At 34.9% G+C, this 12,743-nt stretch overlaps 2 protein-coding genes across 2 annotated transcripts; one reads left to right on the forward strand and one right to left on the reverse strand.

Moving 5' to 3' along the window:
• The first annotated feature begins 6 nt into the window (after positions 1 to 6).
• Positions 7 to 10,911, forward strand: LOC132564622 (uncharacterized). Its single transcript, XM_060229267.1, has 4 exons — positions 7 to 82; positions 2,976 to 3,125; positions 8,286 to 8,456; positions 8,884 to 10,911. The coding sequence occupies exon 4, from the start codon at positions 8,933 to 8,935 to the stop codon at positions 9,968 to 9,970; it is 1,038 nt and encodes a 345-aa protein (XP_060085250.1). The 5' UTR covers positions 7 to 82; positions 2,976 to 3,125; positions 8,286 to 8,456; positions 8,884 to 8,932; the 3' UTR covers positions 9,971 to 10,911.
• Positions 5,160 to 6,722, reverse strand: LOC132564623 (E3 SUMO-protein ligase ZBED1-like). Its single transcript, XM_060229269.1, has 2 exons — positions 6,120 to 6,722; positions 5,160 to 6,065 (listed from the first exon to the last, which is right to left on the reverse strand). Exons 1-2 carry the CDS (start codon positions 6,720 to 6,722, stop codon positions 5,160 to 5,162), a joined length of 1,509 nt encoding a protein of 502 aa, XP_060085252.1.
• Positions 10,912 to 12,743: the final 1,832 nt, after the last annotated feature.

Raw genomic sequence — 12,743 nt, forward strand, 5'->3', positions numbered from 1 at the left:
AGTACAACTTACACACATGTTATGAAGAGTGCGGGAACAACATGCATCATATTTGATGTTATATTCTTGGAATCAAAGTAAGGTAAGTCCATGTCTATTTAAATTTAAATGCCTTTTGTATTAAGTCGTCAACATTATTCTGATCGCATTTGTGACTCGGGTAGTAAAGTTTACAGGCTATTTTTATCGTAGCAGTGCACTCGCTGACAGAGTGATCTCTCGGTGCAAAACTGATCTGTAAACTACGACTAAGCACGAACACATATTAGACTGTATCTTATGTATCTTGTACACAAAAGTATTTGCTTGGTCTGTAGTTGACTAAATAAAGTTCCATGAAGTTTATTATTTTATATTTTGTTTCTATTCTGCAATAAAAATAATATTTAACTCGTTTTCAAGTTTGTATATTCTGATAATTACAAGGGTAACTACATTGGTATAAAAAAGAAAATTTAATTTCGAGTTATCTCACCGTAAAATTGCCATGGTAAAATTATGACAGGTAGCCTACAAAATGGCGGAGATACAAAATGGTGCCTGGTCGTTTCGGTACCTGGACGTTTCGGTACCTGGACGTTTCGGTACTTCAGTTAAAAATGGTCTTAATTTATATCATTATATTTCACTATCAAACATACATTCAATATAATATGAGTCAGGCACGGCCTGGAAAGAGCGAAGCTAGCCCAGTTTTATGTCAGTTGTCACACTGCATTTTTTGCCATCCCCGATCAAGAATTTATTTGATATCATAAACATTGATTTAGGCCTAGAAAAGGGAAAATATTTTTTACCTGATTTTACACGTGTATCCAAGATCTTTCATCAGTCCAGTTGTGGCCAGGTGAACGATTTCACCTCATTCAATAATGTAATTTCTCAGATAAAATATTGTATTGATATAGCATATAATAACTGTGGTCTTTTAATTATTTGACTTCTTTTATATAATTAGTGTTCGTGTAGGTAAAGTTGTCTATTGTAAAGTTATGCAATTAGGGACTATGCATATATTTATGAATTTATTAGTGTGTAACAGGAGAGGGAAAATGCACGGCCAGGCCGGGGTTCGAACCCGGGACCTTTCCGAACTCTAGACGGATGCTCTACCTACTGAGTAGGTTATAATACCTATTAAATGGTCGCGGACGATTGACCCGCTCCAGTACCGCTACACTCCTCTCTCCTTATTTTAAGTTTTCGCCCCCGAAGACATTACATCTAGCAATCCAGGTTCGGGTATCCCCTTGTTAAGCACTCACCTACTGCTTGAAACAAGGTTTGGTCACCACACCAAATGAAGCAGGAGTGTTAAAAATGCACAGCCAGACCGGGGTCCGAACCCGTGAACTTCACTTACCTGAGTATCAGTGTTGTATATGTTCTATGTATAGGTATGGTCATGTAATCTACCTGTATTTTTGGAGGGAAAGTTTTTTTGTGTAAATTGTGTTAGGTAGGAATTTATGTATTGGTGATGTACCTTCAACTATGACTATCTGTATTAAATAAACGAACCCGACCCGGTTGTTCTAGTCATCCTTTAATAGACCCCAGTACAACCGGGTTACACAGTGTTGTGGGACAATGGAGTCCATCCTGTAGGTAGAGTTACCGGTACTTTCACAGCATGTACAACATGGTATTATACATATATATTAATACCATAATGTATGTTATCACATTTGCTGTATAGTTTATTATGTTAGATGCTCCATGGTAGCAGTGATCAGTGGCATAGCTGTGGTCCATGGAAAAAAAGTTAAGTTGAAGATGATTAACTGGTTTTTTTTTCACCTGAAGTTACTGTCCCTTCAACCAAACATTATATCTAGACCTAAACAAACTGCTGCTGCTTGAATTTCACAAATTGTTGTCCATCCTGCATTTTGTACCATTTTTCTCCAGTAAATGGGTCAGGTTTGTGACAGAAGGGTCAAATTTTAGCACAGTATATCTAGAATCTATATTTAAAAAAATTAACAAGACATGACACTTATACTAACATTCACACATACGAGTCATCATCATCATCACCACCACCACCATCATCATCATTCATTATCATCATATTAACACACCGGTTTTGGTAAATTTCTAATAAATTTGTTTTCTGAATTTGGCAGTAGACTCTAGATCTGTTTGATTTCAAGTTTAGGGATAATGTGGGGCTCCTATGTTTTATGCCGACTTTACGAGGTCATTCACGTGTACATGTAGCCCCATCATATGCATGCCAAAAGCTGATCAGTTCATGTTCTGGCCATGGGACAGCAGTTGGTTTCATATGCATTTTACATATATTTGAGTTTTATAAGTTTAAACTTTCTTTTTGATAAAGAGATAAATGTTGCATAGCATGTGTTTTGTAGTGTAAGGCCCATTTGTTTTGTTCCCTGCCTCCTTTAATTTGACAAATTAAAAATAGGGTAGGTACAGTACAGTAAGTAGGGTAAAAAATTATCCTGGAAAAAAAAATATTCTGGAAAAACATTTAATTCATATTTATGTAATTATTTCATTAGCCAAATGTCATTTTTATTTTGTGCTTTTAATTTTGTTAGACTTTTAGTAAAATTAAAAACTGAAATAAAAGTATGTATATGTGCATGCAATGCTAAATCTATCTTGGTAACAAATGGGCACACACATAGCTCTAGGATGGCTCCTGGTTACAATGACAAGAGATGGAGCTACATGTACATGTAGTTTTGGGAGTTGATTTGTTTATAAACAGCTTGCCAAGGTTGTTGGGCAAGTGGATTTGCAATAATCATATGTGAAATTAAGATAAGGATTTTTGAGAAATCACTAGACAGCTGGTGTCAGTGTGTTAATTAGTGACATAAAAACTTAAAGTGGGGGAGGGGGTTAAAATGAGGCAGGAAACAAGATGAAATTCTTTTCCTATTATGCAATATTTATTTATTTTTGCAACTAGATCTATATGTATTACTATTAATTTTTTTCAGGTTAAGGATGACCATGTTGATACCATGTCACCAGATATAAGATAAGCTGAAAACCAACCAACACCAGGATCACCTGTCCATGTCTATTCTGTTCCTCTGGTAAAAAAGGTTGAAGTGCTAAGGGAGCGGTCAAGAAATAAACCAGACATTGTAAGTTCATTGTACATAATTTATATTTATATATACCGTAAATATTCACGTATAGTGCGCACTAGGGGTGTAACGATACGGGTACCTCACGATACAATACGTATCGCAATACAGGGGCCACGATACAATACGTATCGCCATACGGTGTTTCAACTTAGAATGCAATAAACAAAGTAATGATACCTGAATTAAAACAAAATATAAACAATGTTAACCTTTCAAACTTTATCAAACTACAACAATTAACACATATTGGTTCAAATTAAAATTGTAAGTTCTTTTTTAAAAAGATCAATATGTCCACATTTTCAGGTGAAAGGGCAGCACGCTGCGCAGACACTATGTCTCCTGCAGTTGAGAAGACACGTTCACTGGGTACAGAGGTACCCTGAATTGCCAGATATGATCTGGCAAGTCTGGAGAGAATAGGATAATTATCCTGATTCTCTCTCCACCATGCCAGTGGGTTGTCCTTAAGTTGGATTCCTTGTGAGGCTCTGTATTTATGGATCTCATTCTCAGCCCTGGTTCTAATTGGCTTCCCAGGTTCAACATTTACAACCATTATATCCCCAAACAGATCTTCCATGGCAGACTTCAGCTTTTTCCTTTTAGGACTAGATTCAACTGATTCATCTGAATCAGGAGAACCTGAAAAAGAATTGAAAAGCTATAAACATACATGTAAAAAATTAAAATAAACAATTAACATTTAAGCAATTTATAGGTATTTACATGTAAAGTTATAAACTTTAAATGTGTATTATTATATTAGTGTTATAGACTTACAGTGTTTTGCAGGGGTAATACTGAACTATTTTGGGTCAATGAAAAAGTTTTATTTGGTAAGGTCACTAAGATGAGTGTGCAAATGAACAATAAAATTATGACCAAATTTATTAAATTTTATTTTAACCTTTTGTATTGCTAATCCTGTCAGCTTTCATGGCATCATCTGATGTGGATGGACTCTGGTCTGGCTCCATTTTCACTCGAACCTAACAAATTAATTAGAATACAATATTAGTTAAACAAATTCTAAACACTCAGAAAATGCCAGACATGGGATTACTGATAACCTTAATTGTGTTTTTAATAAAAGAAATATTTATTTTATATATTACTTAACTCGATATAGTATGGATAGATTAATTAGATATTGATTATTCAATAATTATGAGCAAACATTATGTCAGATTTAAACTAAACTTCATGTGAATTTATGGTAAATAATTAAAAATACAGTGAAACTGAAATCATGAAATGACAGAAATGTATGAAATTAAGAATTTCACAATGGAATTGTAATTGTTTAAACAATTTTAAAAAGTTGCTTCTATTTATTAATCATTTAAATTCATTACCTTTTTAGTGTTTATAAAAACATTTCCTTGAAAATGATGAATTCTATATTGACAATTTGACACATACATTGTACATGTTGTATATTATTATTATATTTATAAATCAATAATCAGTAACGTACATGTAACTCCAAATATGTTCAACCTACCTTTAAGATGAGTTATGTCTATGTTTTGGATGTTTGGGGTTTTTTTTTTTTGTCCAACGATAAATAGTCACTGTATGACTGTTAAACATCAGAATAAGCAGAAAACTGAAAAAAATTAACACAACACAACCAAGAGGATATAAACAGATCAATAAAGGATGATAAAGGAGAAAGGGCAAAGAATTTTATTTGCTTTATGTTTTTGTCAAAGACATAAAGCAAATAAAATTTTAAGAATCAAAGTGACAAAATGAAACTTGAACCTTAACAATGTTAAATAAAACGTTTTGATATAATGTTAACAGTAGGTCATAATAAATTAATGTCTCAAATATTCCCGTGAATAGAATGTTTGCTATAATCATTGTATCTGTATGTATCATTATGAAAATACTTTTTAATTACCTAATACTGTAATACATGTATACAAAACTTACAAGCAGAGTTACAAGTATAAAATTATAAACAATAGTTTAGACTTTTGACAAACCTCTAAAATACCATAAAGAACTATTTTAAGTTTAATTTGCTAAATTCAACAGATATTCAACTATTAAATCATGCAAAAATACCTCTTCTTCTGATTCTGTCATCATGTCTACAAGATTGCCATAGACTCGATTGGCTTCGACCTGGTCGTGATAGGGCAGGGTCTTGAATCTGGGATCCAGGGCACAGCACATCTCAAGCCATCTGATGATGTCTGGATCAGAATATCTTGACTCGATGTCATTACGTATTTCTGTTTTTACATGGGCAGCAAGACCTGAATCAGACTCATTTTCTCTCAGTTGCCTTAGCAGTCGTTCCTTCATCAGGTGAACTAGAGATATAGTGGGTGATTTTTCCTCACACATGATGGTGGTTATGGTTTTCAAGGGCTTCAACACATCTACCAACTCCTCAGCTAGAGAAATGTCCGTGTCAGATAGGGTTACAACTTCTTTAAGGTTCTTTTTAATGTCTTTCTCCGTTAATGTTGCATATACAGCTGGCTGCTGTTCCAGAAAAGTACTCATCATATCAAAACTGGAATTCCATCTGGTCTTCACATCTTGGACAAGTCTTTTTGCTGGAAGGTTCAATGCTTTCTGTTTATCTTTAAGTTTCTTTGTAGCTGTGGAACTTGAGTGGAAAAATGTGACTATTCGTCTCATTCTACCCAAAAGTCGAGAAACAGAGTTTATCTGCATAGCTTTATGGGCTGCCAAATTTAAGCAGTGGGCGAAACATCTAATGTGTGGTTCAAAACCAGCTAGATTTACACCTTTAACAATATTTGAAGCATTGTCTGTGGCAACAGCAATCCTTTTGTCTGAAAGAACTTCTTCAACTTTTACTGTCCTTTTTAATTTCCACTCCTTCACAGTTTCCTGTAACACATCTGCCAAGTTTTCAGCTGTATGAGACTCAAATAACGGCCTTGTCTGCAGCACATAACATTTCAAATTCCAGTCATTATCAATAAAATGAGCTGTTACAGTGTTGTAACTCTGTGTGGCCTTAGATGTCCATCCATCTGTGGTCAAAGCGATAAAGTCAGCCTGACTAAGTTCATTCTTTACTCTATTGACACTTTCACTATATATTTCAGGAATGATTTTTTCGCTGAAATGGGCTCTCGATGGGATGGAATATTTTGGTTCAAGTGTATTTATCATGTGCTTAAATCCCGAAGTTTCAACAACGCTGAAAGGTCTCATGTCTACTGCAATGAATTGTCCGATGGACTTTGTTATCGCCACGGCCCTTGGTGAAGAAAATGTCATTCTTTTGTGTAATACATCTTGAAGGCGTAGTTGACCAGTAGTACAGCTAGTGTTACTCGATTCCTGTGTTGTTGTTTTCTCTTTCTTTCGTGATAACTCATGAGAAAGACTTTCGTAGATATCCTTGTGATGGCGTTTCAAGTGCGTCGCCATATTTGTTGTGTTCCCACATTTATAAGATACATTCATATCACAGTGGCGACAAGTTGTAAACTCTGTTACTACCTTACCATCTTTATCTTCCTGTCTAAATCCAAAATGCTTCCATATTTTGGATTTAAAAGTCGCCGGTGGAGATTTGAGATCGGTCGCCATTGTGTTAACAACTTTACAGTCAGTAAGAGTAACCTCCCTTGATCGGCGTATCAAAAAATAAAAACCCGTACCATACGCCGTATCGTACGGATATGCCTCGTATCATGAACCGAACCGTGACTTTTTTTGACGATATACCGTGGGACGGTATATCGTTGCAGTCCTAGTGCGCACTCGCGTATAGTGCGCAGGTACTTTTTGGAGATCAGATTTAAAAAAAAAATCTACAGAAAAATGAATTGACTGGTCACTGCGACGAAACATTTGATGTGGTCTGATCCATTGATAATTAGGAAACCACAATGAGCGTGACCCTAACACATGTAATTACCTTAAGTAAACAAATTTACCCAGGTGACCTAACAAGCATGAAAGGCTTGGCTGATTGTATAATTAACGGTTAATGGCAGTTAACACGTTGAGTATGAGGAGACTGATGACACCCGGCTTGGGCTGAACGCGTGCTATTGGTCAGAAAACGATGTTGTTTTAACTGTCTGAACATTTTCAATCCTACCAGGTGGTTTGTTCAGTATAGGCATGATCTTTCATGGTATCTGTGCCCACCGCGGTATCCGAAGGTATTTAATGATAGATTGTTTACACTGACTTCGACATGGGGAAACTGCGAACGCCATTTGACTACGCCGAGAGACTGGAGTTTCGTGCCGCCGGTCGCCACTTCGACATTCCAGAGTGAAATATCAAGGCACGGAAGAAAGAAAAGACAGTCAAAAGTCCCAACCACTGACCAGAAGGGCTAACATAGGTTCGACAGCGAAACACCCAGAGATGGAGAGAGAGAGCTGTTCAACTTTGTATGCGATCGCCGATATCCCGACATCGCTGCCAGTACAACAGAACTGCGCGTGCGGGCCATGCAGATCAAGAGGTCATGGGGTCACCAACTTTGGGCATCGGTGGGATGGGCTGTCTGATTTATGAACAGAACGACAATCGCCTAAAAACTTCCGGATTCATTGAATTCCACAGATACATCATCAAAATGAGGCAGAAATTCAGACACTACTATAGCCCCGACCAATAGTAAGACCGACGGGAAACGAAAAAAATTAGATTCACCGTAATGCTAGCGTGAATGGCAGATGATTAAAACATTCGAAATTTATTTTATTTTATTTTTTTGTTGTTTTTATCTCCAAACTATCATATAAGACCGACGACTTTTACATATAACTATGTGAAGGGAGGTAATCCAATATGGCGGATGCAGAACTCGGGAATGATAACCCCAGGAATGGCATGTACCTGCGTATAGTGCGCACCCCCTTTTTGACACGACAGTTTCAGCTTAAAAAAGTGTGCAATATACACGAATATTTACGGTATATCAATATGCTCTAGGTAATGCAGCAAGTACTGTAAATAATTACTATGTTATGTGTAAAAAAAACAAAAGCTGAAAAATATTAAGCCTTGGCCCCATGGAGGTGTTTATATTCAGAATGTTTACAATATGCTGATGAATACCTTGCTGTTTTATCAGTGTATGTACATGTAAGTAGGAAACGATTTCTAATTTTTGTCTCATTTTTATTCCAGGTGAGAGAGATGGAAGATAGAAAAATGAAAGAAGTTAATGATATGTCACCAGCTGTTAGAGACATTTACAACCAACTGCTGTCCCCAGAATCACACCCAAATGTCAGTTCACCACCTTTGTCCAAGAAATTGAAAATTCTTCATGAGAAAACCAAGAGTGAACCAGACGGAGTGAGTAAAAAAAAAATAAATAAAAATCATGGCGTTACAGACAAATTTGGTGTAAAAAAGCCTGTCATTCATGTTCAGAGATGTAAAATGTACATGATTTGACATTTCATTTAAATTGTTTTTTTTTTAATATGTGCACATTCAGCAGCTGCAGTTCAACTTCAAGTGTAAATTCATTGAACTAAGTTGTAACTGTGTGACTTATGTGGGATTTTATAATTTATGCTCAGTGTACCGGCACTGTTAAGTAAATTTGACATACAAAGAATTTAAAGCACACATGAATTCATTCCAGGATGCATGGGTGACCTATGATACATCATTGTTTTGCTGTTGCATAGATACATATACATGCATCAAAAAATTGAACAGTAAATGTACATGTATTACATCCATGTTACAATGAAATGGCTTTATATCCTTGCAGGTACAAAGACATGGTGTACATGTAAACTCACAGAACCAGAATCCAAAAGATGCTTTGTCTACACTTAAAGGACTTATTGGACCAAGAAAGAAGACAGCGTTCAGAGCTTGCCAGTAGGTTGGAAGAAATCAAGAAAGTGCCCGTTTTCGGAGTAGAGAGATTCAAATACTCGCCATGTGACATACAGTTTTACACTGGTTTGCCAGATTACCTTACATTTTTGGCACTTTGTGATTTCCTACTCCCAGAAAAGCACAAGATTAACTCATTTTATTACCAGCAAAAAGAGACAGACAGTACATATGTTAACAGGAACAGGGGAAGAGACCCAAATTTAAGTGTCCAGGAGCAACTATTTTTGGTTTTGTGTTGCCTTCGTCAGGGATACAGAGAACAAGACCTAGCCCATAGATTCAACATTTCACAATCATGTGTCAGTGTGATTTTTAGTAAATTGATAAAACACATGGGGCATGTTCTCACAACATTGAATATATGGGCTCCAAAAGAAACCATCAACAAAAACATGCCTCAAACTTTCAAAGACTTGAACTATGGAAATACTAGATGTATCATGGATTGCACAGAAATATTCCTGCAGCAACCCTCATCAAATTTGGTTTTGCAAACTGTTTTGTTCAGTTCATATAAAAACCACCACACGGCAAAAGCACTAGTAGCTATAGCTCCCCACGGACCAGTGACATTTGTGTCGGATTTGTATGCTGGATCTGCAAGTGACTTTGATATTACCAAAGATTGTGGATTATTGAATTTGCTGGAACCTGGAGATCATGTGATGGCAGATAAGGGGTTTGAAATCCAACCGTTGCTGGATAATCTCAGAGTCAGAGTTGACCATCCACCTGTGTTAAGAGGTGTTCAGCAGATGTCCGTTGAACAGGAAACCACAACAAGGCGCATAGCTCGACTGAGAATCCACGTGGAAAGGGCAATAGAGCGCATAAAAAATTATCAGATTCTTCAGGAAAGCTTCCAATATAAACAATGGCGTTTATTGAATGACATATGGAAAATTTGTACAATTCTGACTTACTTTCAATCAAAGTTGGTTGAAGAGTATTAATCAATACTTAGTTCTAAGTCGTGTTGATTTCTTGTTGTTTGATATTGTCTGACAGAAGAAACTAAAATTTCAATCCATCTAAAGCTATGTACAGTTAATACATCAATGATCCATTACTTGGAAAATTAGGCAACAAATGAGTTATGACTAAACAATGACTTCTCGTGTATGTTTTAAAATTTTTTACACATCTTCATCCTCCACCTGTCAATCAATACATATAAATATAGTTTAACAAATATCTACAAGTACTTCCTTCATCTTTTGTTGTGGAACTAGCAACTTCATAAAATTCTGCATGTATACCAATATTTGTAATTTTTCATCATTAATGTGCTGTCCAAATGTTTAAATTTTCAGGTATACATGTAGCTCTGCTAACTTACATGTAGACACATGTACACCATACATGTATGTCCATTGTCACCAGTAATTCACATATATCTAGATCTAGACATTTTTTTTCAAATTAAAGTATGTGTATAAATATATATATGCATGCACATTTAATGATGTTCATGTATAGAGTCAGAGTTTCACAGCTACTTTCCTGTAGACCAATTCAGAATTGTCAAATGTATTTGCTTCATTAGAAATAACAAAACCGTTGTAATGAAATTCTGAAGAGTTTTATTTCTATGAAAATATTAAGTCAGTTTCAGGGTATATAATATATTTTCCGAATTTATATTCCTTTATTTGAATGTACAAGAATGTATTATGGTGTAATGAAACATTATGTGCTCCAGCTGGGATTTACACCTACAATGTAAAAGCAGTTAAATTGCATCACCAGGTGCTAAGTATGTTGTTACTTACTACCCGAGTACCCCTAAATTTAGAAAGATATTTATAATAAATTGACTAGAAAAAAATGGTGTAAATTATGTAGCTTCAAATATACACAAAGAAATGGAATGATTAATTTTTATTGACATATACCTGTGAAATATACATTTTATATTTCATTTTCTTACTTGTCTTCAATGAAGTTTCATATTACATCTGACAACTTCAGATCAACGACTTCTACCTGGTTAAATTTCATTTAGAGACTATCGATAACTGATTATATGATAACTTACAAGAATGCGACGCATTTACAACATGTTATCTTCCAAATTCAGCAGCATTCTTGTAAGCATGATTATTGTATTGTCACCCTAAGTGAGTAATATAACAGTAATAGAATAAATGGCATGCAATTAATATCGCAGTCTACAATGCCATACCTAACAGCTGTTTAACAGATATTGTTCTTTCATATTGGAAATTGAAACATTGTGAAACTGAAAAAAAAACATGTAATAGAAGGCAATGGGCATTTGAGACCTGATGTCTTCCTAAGTCCGCTTAGTGATGGTGTTGGCATTTAAAGTGAACAAATTCCAAAGTTCGTCGATGTTTTACTGCTGAAAAAGGAGACCTTTTCTTAATAATTGAAAACTGAACAGCTGTCTACGAAAATATTCAAATCTTCTTTAAATTGGTATTGTTTACACATCCTACTCTGATTCATCCTCATGTCTCCCTAACTCTGCATAATTAAAAAAGTCACTAACAAGTATGTCATCACACATTAATTATTCATACTTGAATCTTAGTAATACGAAATGTTGGATTTTTTCTTTCTGAGAAAATATACACTTAGAAATGGAATGATTAATTTTTATTTGCATATACCTGTGAAATATACATTTTATATTTCATTTTCTTACTTGTCTTCAATGAAGTTTCATATTACATCTGACAACTTCAGATCAACGACTTCTACCTGGTTAAATTTCATTTGGAGACTATCGATAACTGATTATATGATAACTTACAAGAATGCGACGCATTTACAACATGTTATCTTCCAAATTCAGCAGCATTCTTGTAAGCATGATTATTGTATTGTCACCCTAAGTGAGTATTATAACAGTAATAGAATAAATGGCATGCAATTAATATCGCAGTCTACGATGCCATACCTAACAGCTGTTTAACAGATATTGTTCTTTCATATTGGTAATTGAAACATTGTGAAACTGAAAAAAACATGTAATAGAAGGCAATGGGCATTTGAGACCTGATGTCTTCCTAAGTCCGCTTAGTGATGGTGTTGGCATTTAAAGTGAACAAATTCCAAAGTTCGTCGATGTTTTACTGCTGAAAAAGGAGACCTTTTCTTAATAATTGAAAACTGAACAGCTGTCTACGAAAATATTCAAATCTTCTTTAAATTGGTATTGTTTACACATCCTACTCTGATTCATCCTCATGTCTCCCTAACTCTGCATAATTAAAAAAGTCACTAACAAGTATGTCATCGCACATTAATTATTCATACTTGAATCTTAGTAATACGAAATGCTGGATTTTTTCTTTCTGAGAAAATATACACAAAGAAATGGAATGATTAATTTTTATTTGCATATACCTGTGAAATATACATTTTATATTTCATTTTCTTACTTGTCTTCAATGAAGTTTTACATTACATCTGACAACTTCAGATCAACGACTTCTACCTGGTTAAATTTCATTTAGAGACTATCGATAACTGATTATATGATAACTTACAAGAATGCGACGCATTTACAACATTCCATCTTCCCAATTCAGCAGCATTCTTGTAAGCATGATTATTGTATTGTCACCCTAAGTGAGTAATATAACAGTAATAGAATAAATGGCATTCAATTAATATCGCAGTCTACAATGCCATACCTAACAGCTGTTTAACAGATATTGTTCTTTCATATTGGTAATTGAAACATTGTGAAACTGA

Source organism: Ylistrum balloti, unplaced genomic scaffold (genome assembly GCF_031769215.1).
Source record: "Ylistrum balloti isolate Yb309-2 unplaced genomic scaffold, AGI_CSIRO_Ybal_v1 Utg372432, whole genome shotgun sequence".
In the NCBI taxonomy this organism is placed as follows: Eukaryota; Metazoa; Mollusca; class Bivalvia; order Pectinida; family Pectinidae; genus Ylistrum; species Ylistrum balloti.

Bases quoted from the DNA above. Each gene is read 5' to 3' on its own strand.
- LOC132564622 (XM_060229267.1), top strand. From the start codon at position 8,933: ATGCTTTGTCTACACTTAAAGGACTTATTGGACCAAGAAAGAAGACAG.
- LOC132564623 (XM_060229269.1), bottom strand. From the start codon at position 6,722: ATGGCGACCGATCTCAAATCTCCACCGGCGACTTTTAAATCCAAAATA. The intron at 6,066-6,119 runs GTAACAGCTCAT...TATGTGCTGCAG, and splicing joins CCACACAGAGTTACAACACT to ACAAGGCCGTTATTTGAGTC.